This window comes from Lepisosteus oculatus, chromosome 3 (genome assembly GCF_040954835.1).
Source record: "Lepisosteus oculatus isolate fLepOcu1 chromosome 3, fLepOcu1.hap2, whole genome shotgun sequence".
Classification (NCBI taxonomy): domain Eukaryota; kingdom Metazoa; phylum Chordata; class Actinopteri; order Semionotiformes; family Lepisosteidae; genus Lepisosteus; species Lepisosteus oculatus.
This window is the reverse complement of record NC_090698.1, coordinates 59,041,299-59,068,761: the sequence shown is the minus strand read 5'-3', so window position 1 is coordinate 59,068,761 and position 27,463 is coordinate 59,041,299. Positions and strand designations below refer to the sequence as shown.

General features: G+C 35.9%; 1 protein-coding gene across 1 annotated transcript in view; it reads left to right on the top strand.

The window, feature by feature from the left end:
- Nucleotides 1-27,463, top strand: part of trpm6 (transient receptor potential cation channel, subfamily M, member 6) — a 46,052-nt gene that overhangs the window by 8,576 nt on the left and 10,013 nt on the right. The window contains exons 7-30 of the mRNA XM_015367160.2: nt 304-484; nt 4,200-4,413; nt 5,250-5,374; nt 6,139-6,310; nt 7,454-7,628; nt 10,040-10,163; nt 13,117-13,189; nt 13,626-13,726; nt 14,120-14,254; nt 15,014-15,067; nt 15,967-16,107; nt 16,889-17,014; nt 17,286-17,566; nt 18,295-18,523; nt 19,437-19,589; nt 20,235-20,375; nt 20,551-20,679; nt 21,568-21,819; nt 23,200-23,374; nt 23,691-23,805; nt 24,388-24,581; nt 25,042-25,174; nt 25,388-26,430; nt 26,902-27,014. Coding sequence (XP_015222646.2) covers nt 304-484; nt 4,200-4,413; nt 5,250-5,374; nt 6,139-6,310; nt 7,454-7,628; nt 10,040-10,163; nt 13,117-13,189; nt 13,626-13,726; nt 14,120-14,254; nt 15,014-15,067; nt 15,967-16,107; nt 16,889-17,014; nt 17,286-17,566; nt 18,295-18,523; nt 19,437-19,589; nt 20,235-20,375; nt 20,551-20,679; nt 21,568-21,819; nt 23,200-23,374; nt 23,691-23,805; nt 24,388-24,581; nt 25,042-25,174; nt 25,388-26,430; nt 26,902-27,014 — 4,579 coding nt within the window. The remainder of the gene's footprint in view (nt 1-303; nt 485-4,199; nt 4,414-5,249; nt 5,375-6,138; nt 6,311-7,453; nt 7,629-10,039; nt 10,164-13,116; nt 13,190-13,625; nt 13,727-14,119; nt 14,255-15,013; nt 15,068-15,966; nt 16,108-16,888; nt 17,015-17,285; nt 17,567-18,294; nt 18,524-19,436; nt 19,590-20,234; nt 20,376-20,550; nt 20,680-21,567; nt 21,820-23,199; nt 23,375-23,690; nt 23,806-24,387; nt 24,582-25,041; nt 25,175-25,387; nt 26,431-26,901; nt 27,015-27,463) is intronic.

The following is a 27,463-nucleotide window of genomic DNA, read 5'->3' as shown; positions in this document are numbered from 1 at the left end:
TGCTTCCTTCTTCCATGCAGCAGGTACTGTAACCAGGTCTCCCTTAGGAAGTCCTGGTTTTATACAATACTTCTGACCAATCATTATTCTTGGACTGGACAGGTGACAGCTGGCAATAGGTCTTCCCCAGAGGCTTGTGGGAAATGTAGGAGTTTGCCTATAATATTCTAAACGCTAAACGGCAATGGTGCATGTATAATTATTGTTTTAAGTTGACATTTCTTGTATCTCTTTTTTTCTGAAGCAGTGGTCACCCAGTCAAAGTAATTTCCACAGAAATTTAATTTGAATATTCCTTCTCAGGTGCTGCTGTGGCCGACTGATTGGAGAACATACAGGCTTGGACTTAAGCTCCCCACTCTACATGTCAGCCCTGGAGAGTGAGAGAGAAGAGTGGTCTGTTGAGAAACACACAAAGCCCAGTCCTACGGATGCTTTTGGCACAATTGACTTTCAAGATGGAGCTCGATCCTTTCATGCTAAGGTTTGAAAAATTTTAATAAGAGTGGCCAAGTTTTGCAGAAACCCTTAGTCAAGAGAAATGACTACAACAGAGACTAAGAACCATATTTTAATGGTTTGGGTATTGGGACACAAGTCAGAGCTCAGATTAGAACCCTGATAGCTGTCTGCCATTGAACTAACTTCAAGGTGAGCGCCCCCTACTGGTCCCACTAACACCTCTTCTAGCAGCAACCTTTGCTTTCCCAGGAAGTCTCCCATCCAGGTATTGCTAAATCCACTTAGCTTCAGTGGATTGTGCGTTTTGAGTTGCAGGGTGATATACAGTAGCTGCTGGATGTATCATCAGAAGAAGTTATACATTCAGCACCTAGGTACAGTAAAGTTAACTACATCTGTTGAGAGTGAGGAGAAAAATATTAGGAATAATCAAGAACTTTCTGGACTGTACACATCAATTGCTATCTTTCCAATCCCAGCTCCTATTGTTTATAAAGTCCATAATGGCAAGGAGAAAGATAGAGCATCAGGGATAAGACAGAAACAGCTCTTGCTGATAATGCTACAGGCTCACAGGAGCCTAGCAACCTGTAGGAGTCAATGATGCAAGGCAAGCTAACAGCACACGGATTGATTCATGCTCAGTTAGCAGCAGTAGGACTCACATAACACATACAACACCAGTACTGCTATCTAAGGCACTTTATTCATACTCAGCTAATAACATAGCCCACAGCAAAAGCAGTAATGTCTCAAGTACAGTTCCAACAAAACATGGACCTATACTGGAGCTACAGTAATAAAGCAAATTCCTGTCTGCCAGCACCATCAACGTTTTAGAAAAAGAGGATACATTAGTGGATAGTTTTGTAAAAGCATATAGATTTGAATATATTTATTAACATAACAATAATAACTATCTTTATTTTTATGTCACTCCTTTCATGAGATATCTCCAGGTTGTTTACAACAATAAAGACAAAAATAAGTAAAGTAAAATTAAAATAACTAAAAACGTTAAAGAAGTGAGTTTTAAAACAGGATTTGAAAATGCTGACCGACTAAAAGGTCTGATATTGGCTGGGAGGTTTCTATTCAGGGTCTTCCAATGTTTGTAGTCTTGTTTTGGAAACTCAGAGGCCAGAGTCCAAAGATTACAACTGACGAGTAGGTGTATAGGAGGGTAACAGTTCATCGGTGTATTCAAGACACAAACAATTCAAACTTCCCCCACAATCAAGCTACACATATATATACATTTCCTCTATATTTGCACTATACCCCTCCATTTTTGCACATACTGTAACATAACCTAAACCATTTGCACTTGCCCAGAAACCAATATTCCTTTGTTGTGAACTCATTTATTGAGTAGTTTGATTGAATGTGGGATAAAGGATTTCCTCATTTGTTAAGTCTGCATTGAGGGACACTAAAACATCTTTTGAGGGCATTAGTTGGTATTTTTCATACTGAACATCAGGGATCAGAGGAGTTATTAACAGCTAGAGAAACTATACTGTAGGTCTATACTGTAAGCATGCAGTGAAGATATTTCTCCCTTTTTGTGGTTGGGGATTACATTAGCAAATTTCTAGTCACTGGGTAGTTTCTTCCTTGAGTAGCTATGAATATGTTTTACAAATGGTCTATAAGTAACTTGTCAAGTTCTTTTAAGGACAACTGAGAGACTACAATGAGACCTTGGAATTTTAATTACTTCTAGTACATTTCCCTTTTCTGTGCAAATGCCATTTAATAAAGAACTTTGCCTTTCTTTAGCTACCTGGACTGATTCCAGGACCATAAGTATTAAAACTTAGGTTGACACATTTGCATACCTGATAAGGAGAGCCAATTATTCTAACTTCAACCTGTTCAGAGTTCAGATGTAAAGAGATATGCTGCATCAATTTCTTAGCATTTAATCTAAGACAGGCAGTGTGACAAAGTAAACAGTGCCTGACCGAAATAATGTTTTTAACAAAACATAAATATATGTGTCATCGTCATACAAATTAGAACTAATACCATGTCTACCAGAAAGGTGAGGTGTTAACTTGTAAGTATTAAACAGATGCCAATAAAAGATTGTAGTTGCTTTCATATCCCACAGCCATGTGAAGAAACTGAAAGGCCCATCAGCACATCCAACTGTTGCCAACCTGCACAAATGGAGCTCTGTTGAATTTCTATTTCGATCAGAAGCACCTCTTTAGAAGGATGCTTAAAACATGAATATGGTCTCATATTCAACTTTTAATATCTGCATTTATTGGTGCATTTCAGAATACGTGTCCAAAGATTTGAGATAATTGGTATTCACCCAGATTGTTGCCACCTCTAAAATCTGCTGTATTTATTTTTTTCCTGAAACATCTGACAGGTTTAAAAGTACATATAAAGATTTACGTAAATACACATTACTAAAATTGTACATGACTTTCTAAATGACTGTATTTACTTTCTAACTTACGTGTGTATATATAAAATTATGAATTCCTAAATTCTACAATTATGGTTTGTTTAGATTTGCAGTGATGTTGGAAACATTATTCACGTGTCGTCATCCAGTTCAAAGTAGTTTTAACATTTTTCTGACAAGAAAGATCATGACTGCATCTACGTAGACGGTCCACAATGCACGCCAAAATTTTCCCAATATTCCTGTGGAGTGAAATATCCTGGTATGCTCTATCCATCTCCTCAAGTTTTGCTTCAGACTGCCTGTGCATCAAAGCAGATGGAGCAACAAGAAAATTCACATAATTAAGCTCAGATCTTGGTATGAAGATGTTCTTGATTAATAATACAATAGAAAATTACCACTGACTGGGCAGTTTGATCCTCAGTGATTTTTACAAAAACCTTTCTGTTTTCAGCCCATATCAGGGACATGGTCTTTACATTGAAGAATCGATAAGACTCTCTAAGAGTGCATAGTTTGGCACAAATACATTACTGACCCTCGATCTAGACAATTGCTATAAATATGAAAAAGCAATGGTACTAATACAGATTTCAATGGTATGTCTCTAATTACATCTAATTAAATCGCTCCAAACTGAACATTTTGAGCAGTCATTTTCTTATCTGTGCTTTCTGTTTTTCTTGATGTTTTATTGATATTAGACCAACATCTCAAGTAATCTCTCCAGCAGTTCCAAGTTCCCTTTTGTGATGAATTTAGGTTTAGTGTAGACCATCATGATGGACACCAACAAGTGCAGAATGATAACACTTATTACCACAAACAACAGAACAATTGATGGGAAAGCTTAAGTGTTACACTCAGGACAGTTTAAATGTTTGGTTGCTACAGAGCTCCTCTTATAGGGATTGATGGCAACCTGACTACACGTCACTACATCAATAAAGACCTGAGTCCTCATTTTCTGCTGATGTGGCAACATTCTAAAAGGACGTACAACAAAGGTGGTGTAGTGAGTTAGAAATGTGACACCTCCTACAAAAATATTTCCTAATTTTCCTGATAAGTTTATGAAAAATGTTGCATTTTTCTAATTCTCTCTAAATAAACTGATTCCTTTTAGATGAACTAATAATCTAACAAAGTAATAATAATTACTTACAATTCAGGCCTTCTGTTTTGAATGCATGTCTTGTAAGGACAAATTTACAATACGATAAGAGTCTTGCTGTCTACTTGTTGGAATTGGACAATTGTCATTACATACATACAGCACTTCAAAACCATGTTTCTTTCTCATTTTCAGTACCTCAGAGTGTCATATGATACAAAATTGGACCAACTGTTACACTTTATAGTGAAGGAGTGGCAGATGGACTTACCAAAGTTGGTCATTTCTGTCCATGGAGGCAATCATAACTTTGAGCTCCCTCCCAAGGTAAAACAGATCTTTGGAAAGGGCCTGATCAAGGCAGCAGAAACAACAGGAGCATGGATAGTGACCGAAGGCATTAATGCAGGTATTTTTTTTTTCAGTTAAGCAACAAAAACAGTTACTGTACATGTCTGCAGCGGAACACCCATTGGTTCATATGATCAAATATAATTTAAAGAACTAAGAAAAGAAGGCGTTTGACTTTGCCAGACCCTTTTAAAATTTAGAATCCCGTAAGAGGAGTTTTTATTCATTTAATACATTTTCATACTGATTAACATAATCCAAATACATATGACACACTTTCCAGGTGCATTATCATTCCAGTTGTCCATCTCAGGACTAATTTCAGTTCAATAATATATGGTCAATAGATTGACTATAGTTGTGCACTGTACAGTTTTTGCATGCTGTCCCTTGATTTGAATTCAGCAGCTTTAACAAGAGCACCTAAGCGTATTTTACAGGTTATTGGTAACATTCTAAACGTCTCCTCTCTTTTTTGAGTGTAATGTAAATGCAATAAATTTCTGTCTGCTAATGAGTCATTATTTCCTCAAACAATACATTTATAAAGGTACTTAAAGTTTCATCATGGAATATAAGAATGCAAATGCTTACTTAGTTTATATTTAAAATATCAATTTACACAAAATTTTGCAAATTACTAACTATATTAGTACTATATCACTCAGAATCTGAAGTATTCTTGTCTGCACACAGGTAAGAATATTAATACATAAGAAAGAGAGTTTGTTGGTTAAGCTGCACACCTAAACATTTCTGTATGGATGTATAGTATGTACAAAACAAATATCCTCCTATGGTTATCGAACTAGAAAATATCTTATCTCAAGTGCATGTGACCAAAAAGTGCATAGAATGACCCCCTACACACACTTCCTTCCTTTTATCTTCTAGGCATAGCAAGACATGTTGGGGATGTTCTTAAAACTCATGGTGATCATGATTTCCGGAAGAGGTATGCAATTGGAATAGCTCCATGGGGAGTGATTGAGAACCAATCTGACCTAATAGGGAAAGATGTAAGTGCTGCTTCTATTCAATAATAATAATAATAATAATAATAATAATAATAATAATAATAATAATAATAATAATAGCAATTGCAATAGCAATCTGGGATTGATGCTTGCTTAATTCACTAACTTTAATTTGAATATGTTTTACTTCATACTGTTATGCTTCTTATGCTTTTATAGAATGTTTCTTTTACACATTAAAATGAACCGTTATTAACTGTGAGATTTCTAATTGGTTTCCAAGCTAAATCAGATAGGAGTAAGTTGTTTTTCCAGAATGTATTTTACTCTTATATAACCAGTATTAATTTTATATTAAAGTGTCCAGCTTTAGTTTTCTTTAAACTTGATAGGAGACACAATGAAGTAGATGCTACTTGTGTGACATTTCATTTTGTTTGAAGTCTGATATATACAAACTTCATCACAGTAGATCAGATATGTTATCTTTGTAAGAAAGCTGTTAATTTAATGTAACAGTTCCTTGTGTTGTCACGCAAAATTATTATTTTTGTTTTTAAAATTATGGAATCAAATCAAATAATATTTAATTTCACTGCTGTCTCTGCTTCATCTAAATTGAAATCTACCTTTATGTACCTTATGTGTGAAAATGAACTTACTGACAAAGCAGACAAAAGAGGAAACATTCCAGATCTCTATTTTCTTTCTTTTGAAAGAAGCACAATTGTATTTTTAACAGTCAAACAGTACGAACTGCAGTGAAATAAGGCAGAATTGTAAAATAATTTGTTTTACCTGGTCAGGTTGTTTGTCCTTATCAAACACTGGGCAACCCCCTGAGCAAACTGATGTGCCTCAACAGTCTGCACTCTCACTTTGTCCTGGTGGACGATGGGACTGTAGGAAGGTTCGGAAGTGAGATGAACCTGAGGAGAAAGTTCGAACAAATCATCGGACTTCAGAAGATTCACTCCAGTTAGTATCATGAACAGTATAGGTGATGTCAGTGTATTGTTATGGTTTTGGTACATGGTATTTTTTTTCTTATCATATCTCTGCAATGAAAATTGAGACTTCATTGGAAATAATTCATTTTTTCTTCTTCCTTTCACCAAAACATAAGAAGAAGGCTTTTAAGACTGAACACAGTGAAGGATAAGACATAATTACTAACATATAATTAATTATTATATAATTACTTAAGTTCAAATACAGATTCAGTAGATGTGTATAAGTCTTACTAGTCAAGGAATGTGACATTTAATAATGACTTTGTGTCATAATGTACAGTTATATACAGGATATGTTTTATTTTATATATCTAACAGATACCAAGCACATTTGTAGAACTTGTAATTGTTTTTATGCAGACATATAACATACAGTAGGAAAGGCTAAAAACAGGAGGCCCAACTAGCTTGTTAAATAAACCAGTTTAATATCACAGCTGGGTAGCTTGTTCCAGTCTCCTAGAATCTGTTGTGAAAAAGTGCCACCTGTTCTCCACTTTAATTGTACTTCTTAGTAGTTTCAGCTTGTGTCCTCTCATTTCAGTCCAGTAGTTTGTCTGTCAATGAATGAGGTCTCCTCATAGTTATCTTTGTTCTTGCCTGAAAAGGTGCAGGTCTCTTATCCTGTCAGTGCTGGACATTTCTTACTAGGAGGGGAGTTGTGTTTTACCCTGAGGTTATTGGGGAAATTAGCAGTTTTTCACATTCAGTTTCCCTCTTCATCTCCCCTCTAGAAATGACGGGAGTTACCAGCACTGGGGTTGGCCATTCCCACCTCAGGACATTTCCTTTCCAAATGTCTGGTGGGAAGATAGAAATCGCCACACTATCAACGTAGATTTTAATGGGGACTGAAAATCAAAACATTAATTAGTGGATTCGAAAACACAATTTCCAGTCTTAAGCCTTGTCTTAATATCAGTTTTTAATATCTAGTCGATTATTAAAAACTACACATTGAACTGGTATTGGAACCTTTAGTCCAAAAAATTTAATACAGCCTGGGAGGGATATTTTCCAGGTCTTTTATTACACAAACATGTCCTTGGAGCTTAAACATATCCAGGAGGATGTTGCAACGAACTGTGTGGTGAACCTTCTTTTTCAGGGTTGGGTCAAGGTGTTCCCGTGGTGGCAGTGCTGGTAGAAGGTGACCCCAGTGCGGTGCCACTAGTGTGGGAGTATGTCAGGAGCACCCCCCCTGTGCCTGTGGTGGTCTTTGAAGGGACTGGGGGGGCTGCTGACCTCCTGGCTTTCGTGCACAAACAAACAGCTGAAGGCAGGTGAGAGCCAACAACGTGAACAAGTCATATGCAAAGGGACGAAAAAGAATTGATTGCAGATTGATTGCAGACACTTCACAGCGAGCAGATTTTTTTCGCATTTCTGCTAATCATTTAATAACATATCATAAACATTGCTATTATAAACACTAAGCAAAAAGAAAGCTAACAAGTCAACACAATGCATCATGCATAGTCAACATAACATAGCTTATGTTGTATACAAGTATGTTGTAGATCACAAAAGTAAATGCTGAGTGAGCAACTTTTGTTTTAATAACTATTGTATGTACAGTGCCTTGCGAAAGTATTCGGCCCCCTTGAACTTTTCAACCTTTTGCCACATTTCAGGCTTCAAACATAAAGATATAAATTTTTTATTTTATGTGAAGAATCACCAACAAGTGGGACACAATTGTGAAGTGGAACGAAATCTATTGGATTTTTGAAACTTTTTTAACTAATAAAAAAATGAAAAGTGGGGCGTGCAAAATTATTCGGCCCCCTTGCGTTGATACTTTGTAGAGCCACCTTTTGCGGCGATCACAGCTGCAAGTCGCTTGGGGTATGTCTCTATCAGTTTTGCACATCGAGAGACTGAAATTCTTGCCCATTCTTCCTTGCAAAACAGCTCGAGCTCAGTGAGGTTGGATGGAGAGCGTTTGTGAACAGCAGTTTTCAGCTCTTTCCACAGATTCTCGATTGGATTCAGGTCTGGACTTTGACTTGGCCATTCAAACACCTGGATACGTTTATTTGTGAACCATTCCTTTGTAGATTTTGCTGTATGTTTGGGATCATTGTCTTGTTGGAAGATAAATCTCCGTCCCAGTTTCAGGTCTTTTGCAGACTCCAACAGGTTTTCATCCAGAATGGTCCTGTATTTGGCTGCATCCATCTTCCCCTCAATTTTAACCATCTTCCCTGTCCCTGCTGAAGAAAAGCAGGCCCAAACCATGATGCTGCCACCACCATGTTTGACAGTGGGGATGGTGTGTTGAGGGAGATGAGCTGTGTTGCTTTTACGCCAAACATATCGTTTTGCATTGTGGCCAAAAAGTTCGATTTTGGTTTCATCTGACCAGAGCACCTTCTTCCACATGTTTGGGGTGTCTCCCAGGTGGCTTGTGGCAAACTTTAGACGAGACTTTTTATGGATATCTTTGAGAAATGGCTTTCTTCTTGCCACTCTTCCATAAAGGCCAGATTTGTGCAGTGTAAGACTGATTGTTGTCCTATGGACAGACTCTCCCACCTCAGCTGTAGTTCTCTGCAGTTCATCCAGAGTGATCATGGGCCTCTTGGCTGCATCTCTGATCAGTCTTCTCCTTGTCTGAGCTGAAAGTTTAGAGGGACGGCCAGGTCTTGGTAGATTTGCAGTGGTCTGATACTCCTTCCATTTCAAGATGATCGCTTGCACAGTGCTCCTTGGGATGTTTGAAGCTTGGGAAATCTTTTTGTATCCAAATCCGGCTTTAAACTTCTCCACAACAGTATTACGGACCTGCCTGGTGTGTTCCTTGGTCTTCATGATGCTCTCTGCGCTTTCAACAGAACCTTGAGACTATCACAGAGCAGGTGCATTTATACAGAGACTTGATTACACACAGGTGGATTCTATTTATCACCATCAGTCATTTAGGACAACATTGGATCATTCAGAGATCCTCGCTGAACTTCTGGAGTGAGTTTGCTGCACTGAAAGTAAAGGGGCCGAATAATTTTGCACGCCCCACTTTTCATTTTTTTATTAGTTAAAAAAGTTTCAAAAATCCAATAGATTTCGTTCCACTTCACAATTGTGTCCCACTTGTTGGTGATTCTTCACATAAAATAAAAAATTTATATCTTTATGTTTGAAGCCTGAAATGTGGCAAAAGGTTGAAAAGTTCAAGGGGGCCGAATACTTTCGCAAGGCACTGTATATCTAAACATCCAAATACATAATTTGTAGACTTGTAAGGCATAATGTGACAAAAAAATGTAAGTCCAAACACCTCAAGAATAGGCAAGAACTCAAATCAACTGCAATCAAGCATTTCAAATGATTATACAGAGTGCTTGGTGAGCTCAATGGTTTTCAGACTTCATGCAGTTATTGCCCAAGGAGATATGCAACCAAATGATGACTTATTCTCTCCAAGCTGTATTTAAAGTAAATCTGTTGTCATATGATCATTCATATGATCACTTGAAATCGCTTTTCTAATTACCCACATATATAATCGATATTATATTGTACTTGTTATTTATATGAATCTCATGATAACACATACAGACTACTTGACAGTAGGCCACATAAATGTTTGAGGTTGTTATTCTGTTTTGGAGAACACTGTACACTATCAGCTGGGTTGGAAACATGTAATAACTTTGATTTAATGTGATTCTGATATTGCTGTATTTTTTAGAGGGCTTCCACCGGATATTAAAGAAGACACATTATTTATGATCCAGAACAGTTTCAGTTTTGAAAAGACACAGTGCAATCAGCTCTTTAAAACTCTAATGGAATGTATGGATCACAGAGATTCAGTAAGTACCACCAACATATTGTAGGGGTTCATGTGGGTATGCACCCTGGCCGCTGCCGCCTCAGGTTGGCCCCCCACCGTCGGGGACTCGAACCCGGGCCTCTGGCGTCACTCAACAGGGACCCAGCCAGTTGAGCTAAAGGGAAATCTCCCGTCAGCCCGACGGCTGCGGCCCCTGCTGTTCACAGAGAAGAGAGGAGATGTCACCACGCTGGAAAGCCAGCTCGCACAACCTGCAATGTCGGCCATATGCGTTACAATATCTACAAACTGCATAGTTCAAGATCAAAGTTTCTTTGCCGTTTGTAACACGTGCATTGGAATTCTTAAATCACTTTTGTTGTGTAAAAGAGAGGTGAAAGCAGCAATAAGTGAAAGCGGCAGGTTAGTAGTGCAAAGACAGTATCTTCCAGTAGACAATACAATACAACATACAGCATACAGTATAGTTGCAATACACAACAGTAAACCAAGAAAACTTCTAAATATTCTACAGTCGGTGGTAGTGGCTAGTCGTCAGTCAGTATTGTGTATTTGATGCTGTGGTACCTGCTGCCAGACCACAGATATAAGCACAGTTTGTGTCCGGGGTGGTTAAAACCCTATATTATGGCACAGGCTTTATTTCAGCAACAGTTGATATACTGTAGATCTCTTCAGTGGACAGTAAGTCAGATCCTATGAGTTTTTTTTTTTTGCAGATGTCACAACCTTCTGTATTGCCTTCCTGTCCTGTGTTGTGTTACCATATCAAGATGTCACTGGTCAAGACACTTTCTATGGTGCAACAATAACAGCTCAAGAGTATCTGCTTATTCATCCCACATTTCCTCAGATACCTCAGGAAGTGGAGGCACACTTGAGCCCTGTTCAGAATGGCTTCAGTATTGTGGGTCCAGGCCAGGACTGGTCCAAGCTGTCCTATAGGGAACTAAAAAAAACACTTCCTCTTGGAGATCACAACAAAACATATGGCATGTTTTGTGGTGAGGTTATACACAACTGGAACTTTTTAGTCTACATGGAAAACATTTCCTCTTGTGCAAATACAACACAATGCATCACCCAGCCAACACCATGGTGGTGGCAGCATTATGTAATGGGGCAGGTGTCAAACATAAACAATAAATACAAACACTGAAATGAAGAGGCTATTTACAGTAAATTAAAAGATTTGGGTTATGTTGGCACATTGTTAATATTTTCCAGATAATGTGGCACAGCAGTTGAAAAGGCAAACATTGTTAGACAATGGAGTAAAAAGTGTAGAATTACAATCAAGGGATGTTTTTCATGTTACAATGGTACAATGCACTAGGTAGGTCTCATTTAGAATGTTGTGTAAAATTTTGGTCACCACGTTTTAAAAAAATATCTATTGCTGCTCTGGAATCCATCCAGAAAATGAGCAACCAGATACATTCAAAGTCTTAAGAGAATGTCCTACACTGACAAGCTGGAAGAACAGAACCTTTAAGACTCGAACAAACAAGAAGGGAACCTGAAACAAATATTCAAATTCATACAAGGGCACTGACAATGCCAATGCAATGGATGTCTTCAGAATGAACAGTGAAACATGAACCAGTGGACACAAGGGGAAACTACAGTATATGGAAGTGCATTTAAAATAAAGAACTGGAGGCTCTTCCTTACCCCATGAATGATGGGCAGATGGAACAAGCTCCAAAAACACTTTGTTCAAGCCAATACTTTGTCTTCCTTCAAAAAGACATCTGGATATGTTTAATGAATCAATAAGCTACTATCAAAAGGGCCATATGTGACAAACTCTGTCCCAAAATTTGCTATTTTGTTTCTTATCTTTCTTAAAATTCTTGTCATTGAGGTGGACTGAAATGAGAAATGACATAAAGAATACATTATTAGGACTATCTAAGTACTGGTAACTTATAGGCCCATTCTCTGTATGTAATTCCTCAGAATTCATGTCTACTTAAACTGCATTTCAGATAAATTGCACATATTCTGAAATATGTCAGCTATCTTGTTATGCCACAAAGTTTTAATGGGGTACACTTAGCCCTTTTATACTGTAGTTTCTGGTAATTAATTCTGCTCATTCCCAAAATTCAATTCCCAATGGTGCAGCATCTTATTTAACTGCCAGAAAATTGTCTATACTGTTGTATGCTTCTTTAAAACAGCACTCGTCTGATTATGCATCAGTATCAGTGTCAGCATCAGCACTACAGTAAGCCGTAAATAATAATTGTTTTGTATCACAGTCCACTGTGGATTGCATGTGTTGACACCCTGCTTTTGAGACCTGTGATTCTCCAACTCAGCAGTGCTCTGAGGCTGGGGATCTAAGACTAGCTTAGATCTCAATCAAACAGAATTGTATAGTTAGCAGTCAGGCACAAATCAAAAGCTTTTGAATTTCTAAAACGAGAGTTAACAGAATAATTGGAATAATAAGTGCAAAATGTATTTACATATTTATAAAACTGGGGATAATAATTTGGTCCCAGGACATAGCAAGCTCTAAACAATTGGAAGTGTATCACTCAAAGATCAAGTTAAGATTGGGAATATACTGTATAAAAAGCATTTATCCTACATTCTCTTCACCATTTTATTAATCTTTAATGTGATTAACCATACTGTATGAAAAGGAACGTGAAGTATCAAAAAAGTACAGTTAAGACACACAAAATGTAAAAAATACTTTGTTGAGATTCATGGAGAGCATCTTGCACCTTTTTTACTCCAAAAACTGTGAACTTCTGCTTTCAATGAACAATATTATTTTTTATTTTTTTAATATTATTTTATTATTAACAGTAAAGTAAAATAAAGTAAAATTATTTTTAATACAACTACATGTTGAAACAACACATTTATTAATGCAAATACCTTGTCTTTAAGCAAGTGAGAATTGTGTAATATATAATGCATATATGTAACATTGAATTTCTCCCTTAAACTAGATCACTGTCTTTGATGCAGAATCAGACGATCAGCAAGATGTATGCACGGCTATGTTAACTGTTATATTAAAAGGTAACGGACTCTTCAAATAAACTTTTGTTACTGTCTACAGTCATGAAAAGTCTGATTTACTTTAACATTGAAAATCTCATTTGTGAAGCCTGACTTTGTAAAACTACAGACCTCAGAAAGGAAATGTTCTCCAAATTTCTTTCTTTTTCTTCAAAATGGGACCTGTGCATAAGGAAGCACAGTAACCTTATAATTGAGAAGTAACACAGGAGTAGTAAAGGAAGTACCTGAGGTAAAATGCCTGATGTAAATGAAACAGATGTACTTTGAAATTTTGTTTTAAAATGACAAATATTTTTTATGTCTTATATATAATTTTCCTATCAAGATTTCAATGTGATCTACAGGTATTAAAATGTCTGTTTCCTGTCTGTGCATATGAAATCTAAATTCTCTCATACTTTAACACAACTTTTCTTATCCCATGTTTTACCAGGAACCCATGCATCAGCATCTGATCAATTAAGCATTGCATTGGCATGGGATCAAGTTGATATTGCAAAAAACCACATTCTGGTCTATGGACAGCACTGGAAGGTATTTGTACTGTGATGTAATGAATTACATTGTTTGAAAATGATGATTTTATTTTTATTTTGCTATGAGATGTAAATGTAAATTCCTGCTGAGTATATGCAAAAATTAAAAATAAAATCTGTATATTTACCACTGCATTTGAAGTCTTGAGAGAACTTAGGTGAGGGTCCTAAAGTTAACTTACACAATAAAGTATATTAATAAAAAGCAAAGTATGCAGGAGCTTGAGATACATTATCCCAATGAAAATAATTCCATTTAAATATAAGAAATAAAAAATACTAAGGATATGATAAATCTGTCTAATTTAAATAAATAACAAATTAAACTAAATACAATTTTTGCTTCTTATAATGCAGATTGTTGAGTTTTTCTTGTACTATACATGTCCAGGTTGGTTCCTTGGAACAGGCTATGCTTGATGCCCTTGTGATGGACCGAGTGAATTTTGTCAAGCTCCTGATAGAAAATGGAATGTGCATGAACCGTTTTCTCACAGTCTCCCGATTGGAGGAGTTGTACAACACGGTGATGTTCTTTTTGTCTTCCAGCTGCTTATTTTCTAATTAACCTTATACTTAATGTTGGATAGGGATTATTTTGTTTGTTCCACTTCATTTCTAAAATCCAGCTATTAAGTTGGATTACTACTGCGATTAAGCAGTAGTTATCCACTTGATAGAAGGCATTCCAGTACAAGGCAGATGTTTCTAAAGCAACAGATTAACAGACTCTAAATTGATATAAGACCTTGTATAATAACATAAAATACTAATGATTGTATTCATTGCATTTCTACTGTATAGTTAACTACTTATCATATATACACTATGTGGATTGAATAATTATATTTGTACTTATATACTTATCAATTTGTACTTATATTATCATGTAGCATATTTACTGTACAAAGCCTTTTATATTATCTAAAGAGATCAATAAGTAAGATATATTCAATGGTGATATCTTTAAAAAGCAATAGCAAACAGCCGGCACAGGAGAAGGATTAACCAAAAGGTACAGAAGTGTTGAAACGTTTATTAGTTTTGTGTATAGTTAATCGTAAACCATGGTAAATTATTAACTCATATATGTCACTTTAAACCAGAGTTATTGCTTAAAACTAGTACTGTTTACTGTGCAAAGAAATCCCTAAGGTTAATGTGCTGTTACCTCCAGCTCCCCGTGACCCTGAATTGTAAGTAGCAGTTACAAAATGTATGGATGGATGCTTACCATTCAGTATGGCCCTTCTTTCTAAACTGTAAATATCTTTTTATTCCACAGTGGCAGGGCCCAACACACAGTCTCTTATATCACCTGGTAAAGGATGTGAAGCAGGTAAGGAGATACATAGCAGAAACATTTTAGGTACCTCATAAACATACTGTATATCACTAAGGTCAGGTGGCTTTGAGTCAGCTAGGTCATTCTCATCTTGTCCCTCAACACCCCCCATGTGTCTGCAGTCTATGAGCTTGCTGTGTTCTTACTGAATCCTCCCAGTGGATTTATGGTCTTAACATATGATTACAGGCTGTGATATGTGAATATTCAGAAAGAAAGTCTATTTTGTGTTCTCCTCCCAACAGTGTTAACACATGTGTCAAGAGAGCTTAATAGATTAAATGAATCATAACTTGTGATTCCAAATAAAATCATAATAAATAAAGATATGAATACAATTTTTTGCTATATTGTTAAGATTTCTGCACTTTAACAGACAAAGTTCTTTTCATATTACTGGACTTTCTTTCCTTATTTTTTTCATCTATGTTAATTCTAGGAAACTTTATTTGGAAATCCCATTGTGAATTCCACAAAATGTTGACATATATTAGATACAGATATTAGAATACGGCCTTGTCTCCATTGAGCCAAGATAACAGATAAAAGTAGACTAATAGAAGAGTGACACTATGGAACTGAGTATCATTTCCAGAGAGCAAAAAGACTGCAGTGAACATGAAGAAATAGTCTGCATAAATGCACCCTGGAAGACAATACAAAAGTTATCTAAAATTAATGACACTACACTGCTAACGCTGTCTGACAGAACACCTTCAGTATGTGTAGCTGTGACTGCAGCAGTCAAATGTATAAGAAGATTAAGAAGAGCAATCATTTTAATCCAGTTTACAAAGATTCTTCCAGTCATCATTGAATATATGCACACTAGATTTGAAAAAGTTATATTTATTCTGTAATTTTAAATATTTTAAATGATAACCCATCTACAGAGTCATCTTCCGCCAGACTACAAGATATCACTGATTGATGTTGGTCTGGTGATTGAATACTTAATTGGGGGAGCATATCGGAGTACCTATACACGCAAGCATTTCCGAGTTCTTTACAATAGCCTCTACAGACAGAAAAAGGTAAGCAGGAGCTGGAACAAACTGTTCAGCCACCATTTTACCCCTTCTTTCAGGAATTGAAATCACATCAATCTAAAAGCTAGAAAAAATCGTGGGGCAAAGTAGTTCAAGTAGGTGGCTGTGTCAGCATGTGTAGGCTGCAAAGGAACAAGTAAAAGTTTGTTCCATGCTGAAAAGAGAAGAAAAGAAACACAACGTTTCAGGAATGGAGCCTTCTTCGGGTATGTCACATTGTGTTTCTTTTCTTCTCTCTTCAGCATGGAATAAACCTTTAGTTGTTCCTTTATATCCTGGGTCAAATATCCTTCTCTCATTTGCAAACATTCTTATGTTCTTACATAAGAAATATTGTACTATATTCAAACAAATACTCGTGTAAATCTGAGTCCTTTTTCTTTGTTTTAAAATTGTTATAGTGTATCATCATTACACTGACTTGCTCATTACAGTGTAGAAATTCATACAACAGCAATATATTTTCATTGTGTAAAACAGGTGAAAGTAATTCATTTCACTGTCATATTTTATAACTGGTGTGAAATACAAAAATAATAGGTGTTTCTTCTCCAAGAACGTCATTTTCATGCAAAAAAATGAGTGTGGACAATTGTATTCCGAAAGTAGAAGTTTTATATATTTCAAATTGGTGTCAATGTTTCCAACCTATAAATCTACATTTTGTAATACATTATGTTCATTTTATAAAAATATTCCAAATATGTTTATGGTTAATTCTTCATGTAAATAGTGCTTTACATTTTGTATTGTTTTCCTCATTCAGAAAATCAGTCAAGGAAATTCTGTCAGCTTTAACAATGATAGCAAACAGCTCTATGGCAGGCATGGAAATGAAGACAGCGTACCACAATCATATTTCTTCAGAACAGCTCAGCCTTACAAACGCAAGGTAACTATAATGATTTTTTTTATATGAACAGATTTATTATTCATGAAAATAGTCAAAATTATAAATGCAAATGACAATTTATGTAACAACCAACTACATTATTCCAGTAGTTCCAAAGTAATACTGATGGCATGAAGAGTAAATTGTTCAATTTAAATATTAAGATGTGTTTAAATCTTCTTTTACCGTGAAAAAAATATATAATGAAAGATAATTTGCAGTCCCTTAGTGTAGTGTAGACTTATCCTAACATTATTTTACTCTCCTTTAGGAAAAGACACTTTTTCATCAAAAGTCGAAAAAGAAGCAAAAAGCGGACCTGATTTTTTCCCAGGAAAATGAAACGCCACTGTTTACTTACAGCTTCAATGATCTGTTTGTGTGGGCAGTGTTGATGAAGCGACAAAAGATGGCTCTGTTTCTCTGGCAACATGGGGAAGAGGCCATGGCAAAGGCTGTAGTGGCCTGCAAACTATACAGAGCTATGGCAAACGAAGCCAAGGAGAGCAACATGGGGGATAACACTTCAGAAGAACTAAAGATATACTCACAGTATGTGCACTTTCATCCACATACAGTACAATATTGCAGTAGTTTGGTCAAATTCTAATTGCAATGGAGTGCAAATACAAATAAACAAATAAAAGAATAGCATACTTAATACTTTGGTGTTAACATACCTGGCTGAGAAAATGACAGGCCTGACAAAAGGTCAAAGTTGTCATCATCACCCCCCCTCACTTACAAGGAATGAACTAGGGAGGCTGCTGCAACAGTGAAGCTGTGGTGAAACGTGAAGGTGAAGGGAGTTTCAAAAGATGTCCGTAGAGTTGTGGACTCCTGGCCAGATTTATACATAGAAGAGCAGAAGTACAAGATTAGAATTTAACCTCCCAAAAACCATTTGTTGGAACAATTTTAGAGTCCTAAAAACAGCTAGGTATAAGATGCTGTAAGATATTGAACTTTATCATTAACAGTATGATTAGAGATATAATGGAATTTGCATTTTATACTTACAAATGTACAGTTGAGCAATACCTATTCAGTCCAAAATACTATTTAAAATGAAAAATGCTTTCAATAAAAAGTTAAGTTGGTCACACAAAGAAAGTAACATTATATAGTGGAATATTATCTATAGCACACAAATATTCAGTATAAATAGCAATAAAATGTAAATGCTTTACTCAAAAGAGCACTATTATACCATAAAGTTTGTATTACCTTATTATTTTTTTCTTCAAATTTTAAAATCATTTCTCCTTCTTATTTATTAGAGAGTTTGGTCAGCTGGCAGTGGATCTCCTGGACAATGCTTTTAGACAAAATGAGAGAATGGCCATGAAGCTGCTCACCTATGAGATGAAGAACTGGAGCAACTTCACCTGCCTGAAGATGGCAGTGTCCTCTGGGCTGCGTCCCTTTGTGTCTCACACCTGTACGCAGATGTTACTAACTGAACTATGGATGGGACGCTTAAACATGAGAAAAAATTCCTGGTATAAGGTAAAACACTAATAAATACTCCCACCCCACCCTGGGAATAACTGAAAATCAGAACTGACAAACATTATGTGTTTGCATTTTTAACTCAAAACCGAAGCAGTAAGAAGCTGGAAAGAATCTGCTGTAACAGTAAATATAAAAATTAATATATTGGGGTTCATATTTACAGTTATTGCCTCAGCATAATTTACATAATTTATACAACTTGTATTAGCCCATTTTAAAATCCATCTGAAATAAAAGCTGATACATACAGTACTGTATATCCAAAAATATGTGTCCCTTAGTTCAAATGGATTCGTGGTTAAATAATCCCTTATGTCACATAACAGTTATTGTACTTCATGGAGTACATTGTACATGCAATTAAGAATTAATAACCAGTTGAGCAGAATAAACTTTAATGTTCTTACTACTAATAGTAATAATAGCACTATGTGCTGTATTTAGACATTTGTTTATATTTCAAGAAGGAAGCACTGAATATCAGGTCTTTGTTGGGTATACCAGCAACTTACTCTGCATTAGATAAGATAAAACAGTTGTGAACTGTTCAGCCAGATACATTACTATTCAAAAATGCTCAATTGTGAGATTTGAAGAATGTATAAAATGTATTAAAAGTAATATGAATACAAAAATTGTTGTGTTGTATGTTCTAAACATTTGAATTAGAAAATGTTGGCCACCCATTGAAAATAATACAAATAAAGAAATGACTACAATATGCAAGTACATTATTTAAAAATCTACACACTTATAATTAGCTAGTGTCTTTGAGCTGAACACAGCAATATGTTGTTATATAAAATTGATTGGCAAAAATATTTTGGCATAAGCAAAATGTATGCTTATTTTCATGTTTTAACTCGATCTGGAAAATGTCTCAGTATTTGTGCTTCTGTACCTTCAGGTTATTTTGAGCATCTTGTTGCCTCCCACCATTTTGATGCTTGAGTTCAAAAGTAAGGCAGAAATGTCCCATATTCCTCAGTCTCAGGAGTCCCACCAGTTAAACTTGGAGAGTGGGAGTCATGGATCCAATGGGAAAGATCAGCCACAAGTGGTGAATACAAAATCTTCATGTTTTGTTTTTCAGAGAAGAGAGGATGAGAACACTCATTCTGTTAATTAACAAGGATTCTTTAGAAAGACAGTAATTCCTGGATTTTAATTAGTTAATTCTGGCTTCTTTATTATTTCTTTGTCCTAACACTAACCTGTACTGTATATTTATACTATGACAATTTAACTATTTACTGTATATGCACCATGATTAATTTCATGTCTCAGCTCTGCATTTCATTAAAACAGAATCCCCAAACTCCTTATTTACACATATGTACTGTACAGTATATATTCAATGTGGATCAAACAAGATCTGTACCACACAATGTTGATGAGGCTTTACCCAAGTGCACTACACACACTTTTGCATTCAGAGCCCAGGTAAATGAACTGTCTTTTCCTATTTCTTTTATTTTCAAATTAGTGAAAAAACAAGACAAAAAGGATGATGAAATTACTTAATTGTCAGTTTTTTATACGGATTATTCTAATCGTATCATGTAAAATCATTGAATAGTAATAATCGTGTAAAATCTTTTCAATCTACTATAACATTAAGATGCTGTTGCAGAGTATACAGTATATATATTTTCATTTTCAGTATTTATTTCAAATGCTAATTAAATACTTTTCTTCACTGTAGAATGACTCTGATCCTGAACGCGGACCCGAAAAACCAGAAGATATAGATTTCTCTCTGACTACACAGCAGAAAGGACTTTTCTGGACACGGAAAGTCTATGAATTTTACAATGCACCAATTGTAAAATTCTGGTTTCACACAGTTAGTAATCGCTCACTTATTTCTTAACTACAAGTTTAGGATTTACTCCCATTTAGATGTTATCTGAACCACTTTTCTTTTTTTTTACTATGTTATCTCAGTAGTACAAGACCAACACCTGCTGTGTTACTGTATATTAATTTTTGAAAATGTGTTGTGGTTCATATTCCTGCAGATTGCCTATATGATCTTCCTGATGCTGTTTACGTACACAGTATTAGTAAAAATGGAGCCAAAGCCCACCATCCAGGAGTGGCTAGTGATCATTTATGTGTTTACTACAGCAGTTGAGAAGGTCAGAGAGGTGAGGAAGTAAATGCATATAGTATGTCCTGGATTTACTGTTTTTTAATAAATTATATTCTGAAAGTGATCTATCTGCAGTCAGTATTATTTAACATTTGGTTAACATTCTGTTTTATACAGTATATCATTTTATAACAAAATCAGAAATGCGTGTGTTGACAATGTGATTTTTAAAGAATGTGTTTTGCCTTCATTGTTTGTACCAAATGTTTGTAGTTAATCACGTTGATTATATATGATTTATGATCAAACCTGGTTTTCAAAAACGTTGAACAAGAAAAGTCCTGTTAACTTCCTACATCCAGTGCGGAGGGGCTGATGTGTTCTGATACAGAATAACATTTAAATGGATATTGCAACAGAAAGGAGAACATGTATTTCACTTAAATTGTGTCAGATGATTTCTAAGAACTGCCTTGGGTTATGTATCACCTAACAATTTGTTTGCTAAGATTTTATCAGATACCTGCTGCAATTATGGATTTAAAACTGTTACAGCAATCTTAAATTTTCTGTCTGAATTTGATATTCATGTTAAGCACTGCAAAAATTTACAGTTTAAGTTATTTTTTCAACTTTTCTTAACTTCCTACTATTGATAAAAGTAACTTGGTAATGCACACTAATTACTATATTTCCTTACTATAGTTTTCTGTTCTTTGTGCCACTTTTGTAGACAGACTAATGATCAAATACAATTTAAATTGTACTGTATGACAAAATCAGTCAACTGGTGAATATCATTTACTTTATATTAAACAACAAAAACTGTAAGGAATGGATTAAATTGGAGTAACTTTCCTGTTCCAATAACTAATAATGTTGACATCCTTGTGTGACATGGCTCTTTTTTCTTTTGCTAATTTTTATTTATGGCTTATTGAAGGTTTTCATGTCAGAGCCAGGAAAACCCATTAAGAAGATAAATGTCTGGTTTAGTGAGTACTGGAACTGCACAGATTTCTTAGCCATCCTTTTATTTGTCGTTGGCTTTGGGTTACGATGGGAAGATGTGCCCATGAGAACAGCAGGACGAATAATTTACTGCCTGGACATAATTTTTTGGTACGTGCGGCTTCTGGATTTGTTTGCAGTCAACCAGCATGCAGGCCCATATCTGATGATGATAGCTAAGATGGTGAGTTTTAGAGAAACTGTCCTTTCACCAATAATTGATTTTCTCATTAATTTAAATTTTAACCTGTAAATAAAGATGTACAGAATATAATTGAAAAGAAAACATATTTGTGACACACTGGTCAGAGTATTTGTTTAAGCCTCAGGAAGCCAACATAAGAACTTGAGGTCTTGAAATATTGTAAGCTCACACAAAAATAAAAATGGAAAAAATAGAATAGGCTTTGTTAAACAAAAGTTCAGAAGGAGGTCAAATTCTAATCTTAACAAGACTAGAGAGAGGTTAAAGAGCAAAAAGTTTTGGTTTACACTCACTTCTTCCAAGCAAGGAAGGGAGTTGCTTATTCGCCTCTTCTCAAAGAATGATAAAACATGCTAAAAAAGGCTCTCTGCATGGCACTTGGTCTTTTCTTCCTTTTCTTCTAATACCATCACCCCCCACCCCCTCTTTACTGATTTCCTCACTCCATCCTTTCCTCCCCCTGTTTTTATCTACATTTCTGGTTGGACTTATAACTCACTACACCTTTGGCGTCAGCCTGTCTTTTTTTGTTTCATTTCAAGTTTCATCCTCACTGACACTCTACCTACAGGGTGCGTTAGCATGATATCAGTCTGCACTGGGTCCAGGCTTCCTCATTCATAGCCCTCTCCATCCCTGCTGCCTGTGTCTCAGTTGTGGCCAACGGTTTTACGTCAAAAAAGTCCTCTTTAACTCCTTCCATTGATGTCCAATTGGTGCAGAAATGGCCCGCAAGTCAACTCATCCCCAAGCTTTCACCTGCAATTGTAGCTGCCATTTCTTATTTTTTAAAAGTTCTCTTGGAATCCATACTCAGCCATTCAGTTCTAACAGATTTCAACAAATGATACCTCACTTCTGGTCCCTATCCTACTTCCGTATTAGCACAGTTCACCTCGGGCTTCTCTTTTCAGGTTGTTTCAGTGCCTTCTACTGTCCGCCACAGAGTCCCAGTCTCATGTAAGCTAGGGTTTTGTGGCTTTACTGTCACTTATTTGCTGATATCCTTTCCATCTCCTGCATCATACTACTCATTTACTTCATTCCCCATCTATGTTCCAAATCAATTTATATCAAATTTTACTAGACCAATCCAAATGGTATGGTGGCTTTATTTTACTTGAGATGTATAGCTATACAATCTTTTTTTTTCAGATCTGAGGATCTGAAATGTCCTCAAAGTGATGATTAAAGAGAAATGCACTCTTAGTGTGAATGAAGAGTTGTTTCAGCATAAAATAAGCTTGGTACAAAAGACATTAATAAGCATTTCACTCTATGTCCATCGGCTTGATAATAAAAAGGAATATTTAAAGTATACGGCATATTATGTTTAATAAATATGTTTTCTTTTTACAGACTGCCAACATGTTTTACATTGTTATAATGATGGCAATTGTACTTCTTAGCTTTGGGGTATCCAGAAAAGCTATTCTCTCACCCAATGAGCCCCCTTCCTGGACACTGGCTAAAGATATTGTGTTCCAGCCATACTGGATGATATTTGGTGAAGTCTATGCAGGGGAAATTGATGGTAGGGTACTTCTACATTTGTTAACCTTTATCCAGTGCATTACTGTACAGTATGTTCTGATCCATTTTTGCCTCTAACACCATATGACTCCTATTCAAGGAAACCAATTTATACATTTTGTAATCTGTGGAGGTGTAGCGTTGTTGGAAATACATCAGATGCATTCACAGAATTCTTAGTGGTTTGCTGTAATTTTGTAAATAATGTAAGGCTATTGCAAGCCTTTACCCTTCAGATATTACCTTTAGGTTATGTATGGTTGTTTGTACAGATTTCATTATACTGTTTAATGTGTTTCTTATTTGTCTTTCAACAGCTTGCGCAGAAAACAATATATGTTCTCCTGGTGCTTTCCTAACTCCATTTCTGCAAGCAGTCTACCTGTTTTTTCAATACATCATAATGGTCAACATCCTAATAGCCTTCTTCAAGTAAGTTTAATCAGAGATATGATGTACTGTATGTATATATAGTGTTTACAGTATATACAGTGTATACGTACATATACTGTACATACAGTATACTGTATCAGGAGAGGAAGACCATTTATCCTGTAGTTAAAAGTAGATAATTTCAAGGTACTTGCTTATTACTAAAAACATTTTTGAAAGATCTTTTATTTTTCACCATTTATTGTGTACAATTTTATACACTTGTGATAATTACTATTTAATAAGTTATACTTTTTACAGTGATAATTGAATTGTAAACAATCATACATTACCTGAGGAAATAGGGAGAGGGTATATTGTTCCCCTTTTTTGTTTTTATAAAGTGAAAAGAAGGAAAAGGGTGAAGTCAAGAGGTATTATCAGCACAATATAGTAATAAGACAATCTCCTTTCCCAACTAAATTATATACACATGCATGGTTTATGTTGATGCTTTTATTTCAGTGGTGTCACGAAAAAGCTTTTAGCAGACTTCACCCTTTCATTATAATTACATTATCTGTCTTTAACATTCACAAAATATTTATGTTTTTTTCTTAAATGTTGTGATTAACATTACAGCAATGTGTACTTTGAAATGAAATCTATTTCCAACAAGCTATGGAAATACAATCGATACCGATACATCATGACTTACCATGAAAAGCCATGGCTCCCACCACCTTTCATCCTCCTGAGTCACTTATCTCTGTGCATCTCCACCATCTATCAACATCAGTCAAAGGAATTGGAACATGGAAAGCACGTTGGACTGAGTAAGTTCTGGGAATGGCATGAATACATGCTAGCCAGCTGTACTCACAAGTCCTGCTTATCGGAGCTTTGAAACAGTTATTGTATGTATCAGACTTCATTTTAACAACCTTTTCTAAGATGTGTCTCTTAAAAATGGATATGGATTTTAGAAATGTGATGTCCATCACATTAAAGAAGAGTGTAATAGAATGTATACAAGAAAAGGTTCTGGTTGTGAAAAGCCATCTGCGAGTAGATAATATTGCAGATGATGAGGACAGTGGCAAAGGTGTTCCGGTGAAAAAGCTGGCCAAGATGTTTTAAGTCTTTATTACTCTGAGTGAGCTCGAAATGATGTTAACAGGAGTTAAAGGCTGCTTTGTCCCTTGTTTTCTGCTTTATATTCTACACTAAAGCTTTTATCTTATCACTGTAAAACTAAATGAGAAAAATCTAAACACAGTATCTCTTCCTTTATAGAGCTTTACTTGAGCATCGAAGATTTGAAGAAGCTCCATGATTTTGAAGAAAAGTGTGTTGTGATGTACCTTTATGAAAAGAATGAGAACTTTAATTGCAATACTGTCCATAGAATAAAAACAACACTGGAAAAGTAAGATATTCACAGATCAAATCCTGATGTCTTTCTTCTTGTTTTAGCTTAATCGTTTGTTTGTTGATGCTGCCCATATTGATGACTTTTAATATTTCATTTTTATGTTCTGTATTGATCATAATCACTTTATTGGTTGCACCAAACCACCAAATTGGTTTAGGATCATGTTATACTTAAATATAAGATTTTACTTTTTGTTTCTGATATCAGAGTAGAAGAGATGTGTCTCCAGCTGAAGGACGTCGCTGAGAAAGTGTTCTTTGTCAAGGAAACACTTCAGTCTTTGGATAATCAGCTGGGTCACCTTCAGGACCTCTCTGCCTTGACAGTAGACACTTTGTCTGTCATCTCTGCAGCAGGCAGCTTGAAAGAGGAGGAAGAACTGCTTGGCCACAAGAGGCATCACTCCTGTGAAAGGCTTCCTCACAGCTGGAGCAACTATGCCCAGTCAGTGGAAGACCTGAACAATAAAATTAAGAAGAAGTACTGCAGCACCCCACCTTCTCTGCTAAGAACCCTGGGACATGATCCACAACCTCTGCAAACTCTGGGGTGCAACAGTAATGAGGAGCAGCAAACACATTCCAAAGTTAGAGCTCTAAATTCCATAGATAAGGAGGAAAAAGAGGGAGGCAAAATACTGATTGAGGTCCACAAAGACCATCAGTCTAAAGTGTTGTGTGTTCCATTGATGCTTTCCTGCTGTAAGAATAACTCCCTTACAAACATTAAATCTGCGGGCAACTCATTGCCAGAGTCTATCCCTGAGACTCTTCATTCTTCCATGAGACAGTCAGGTGAAGTTCTAATAAAAACAGGGATCCCTGACATTCAGGTTGCACAAAATAGTGATACCTGGCAAGAAAACAAAACTTTCAGTCTAGGAACCTCCACAGAAGTCAGTGATCAAACACTCATGTCAGACTGTCATGCTGAAGAAAGTAAAGGAGGCTTTGTCAATTTGGCCTTTAGTGAGGGCAATGAGCCTGGAATATTCCAGCTTCCTCAGATGAGATATGGCAGAAAGAGCCATCTTACAACATGCAACAGAGATGAGAGTGAAAACAGCCTCCAGAAAGATCAGGTCACGAACTCTCACTCCTTGGTCTGCAGCTCAGTCAGTATGGAGATAGCACCTCCAAGCCAGCAAAGCTGTACTTTGGTGTGTGGCAACACTGTGGAGAAAAACTGGAAAAGCCACAGCCTACGAGCAGAGCGAGGAAACATGATGCTGAACCCTAGCAAAGACAGAGGTAATGATCCTGAAAAAAATTAAAAGTTTATTAAATGTATTTTACTTAAATATTTTTCTCTAATAACATTAGAGGAGTTATAAAGGGAATTTGGACTGAATGGGCAAAAAAGTTACAAAACCTAAATTACGGTATGTGATAGAGAAGCTAGAGAAAGTGTACAAAAATAATGTTATTGTGACGACGCAGGTTTTAGTAAAATATCAGAAATATATAATCAATTAAGAAGGCAAATATATTTTAATATGAATTAATACTTTGTGCTGTTTTTTTCTATTATGCCTCAGTAAACCTTTTAAATTTAAAAGTAAAATAAAAATTTCATGCTTTTGCTAGTGCATATTTCTTTGAAAAGAACTGTATCATTTTTTAGTGATAATTCTGTTTAAATGGTCGAGGAATGCCTTACAGCACATCTTCACACACAAAATAGAAGCAAAAGTTAATCATTATTTTTTATGTGTGTCTCAGAGACGTCTAAATCTTCGGAAATATACCCATGCGCAAAGCCTGTACCAAAAATGCAGAATCTTAAGAGAAAGACTGTGAAAATCCAAGAGACAACTCCAAACCTCCCTTTGCCAGTAAGTATGGCACAAACAGAGGTTTACTTGTGCTCATTTGAAAAGAATCTTCATCTCGTCATATCAGATCATGTTAGCATTTGAGAGACATAAGTTTGTAAATTATTTTTGGCACAAAACAGAAATAAATGAACAGGTACTGTATAGCACCCTTAAAAGGGAATTTAAATTTGATTAATGCATTCTTTGTCGCTCTAAGTCTCTTTAATTGAGATTTGTACAGAATTGTGGAAGGAGTATAAATTCTAATCTCACCTATTTCCACTCACTTACAGTATGCATAAATATCTCACACCCCTTTTCACTTCTTTCTTGCAAATTTGCGCATAGTCTTGCCAGAGACAGGCCTTATCTTCCCGTCTCTATTTCTGAATTTCTTCCACCATCATTCCTGTGCATTACTCTGCAGTTCCAACAGGAGGTGGCACTGCTTCCACCTTGCTCCACCT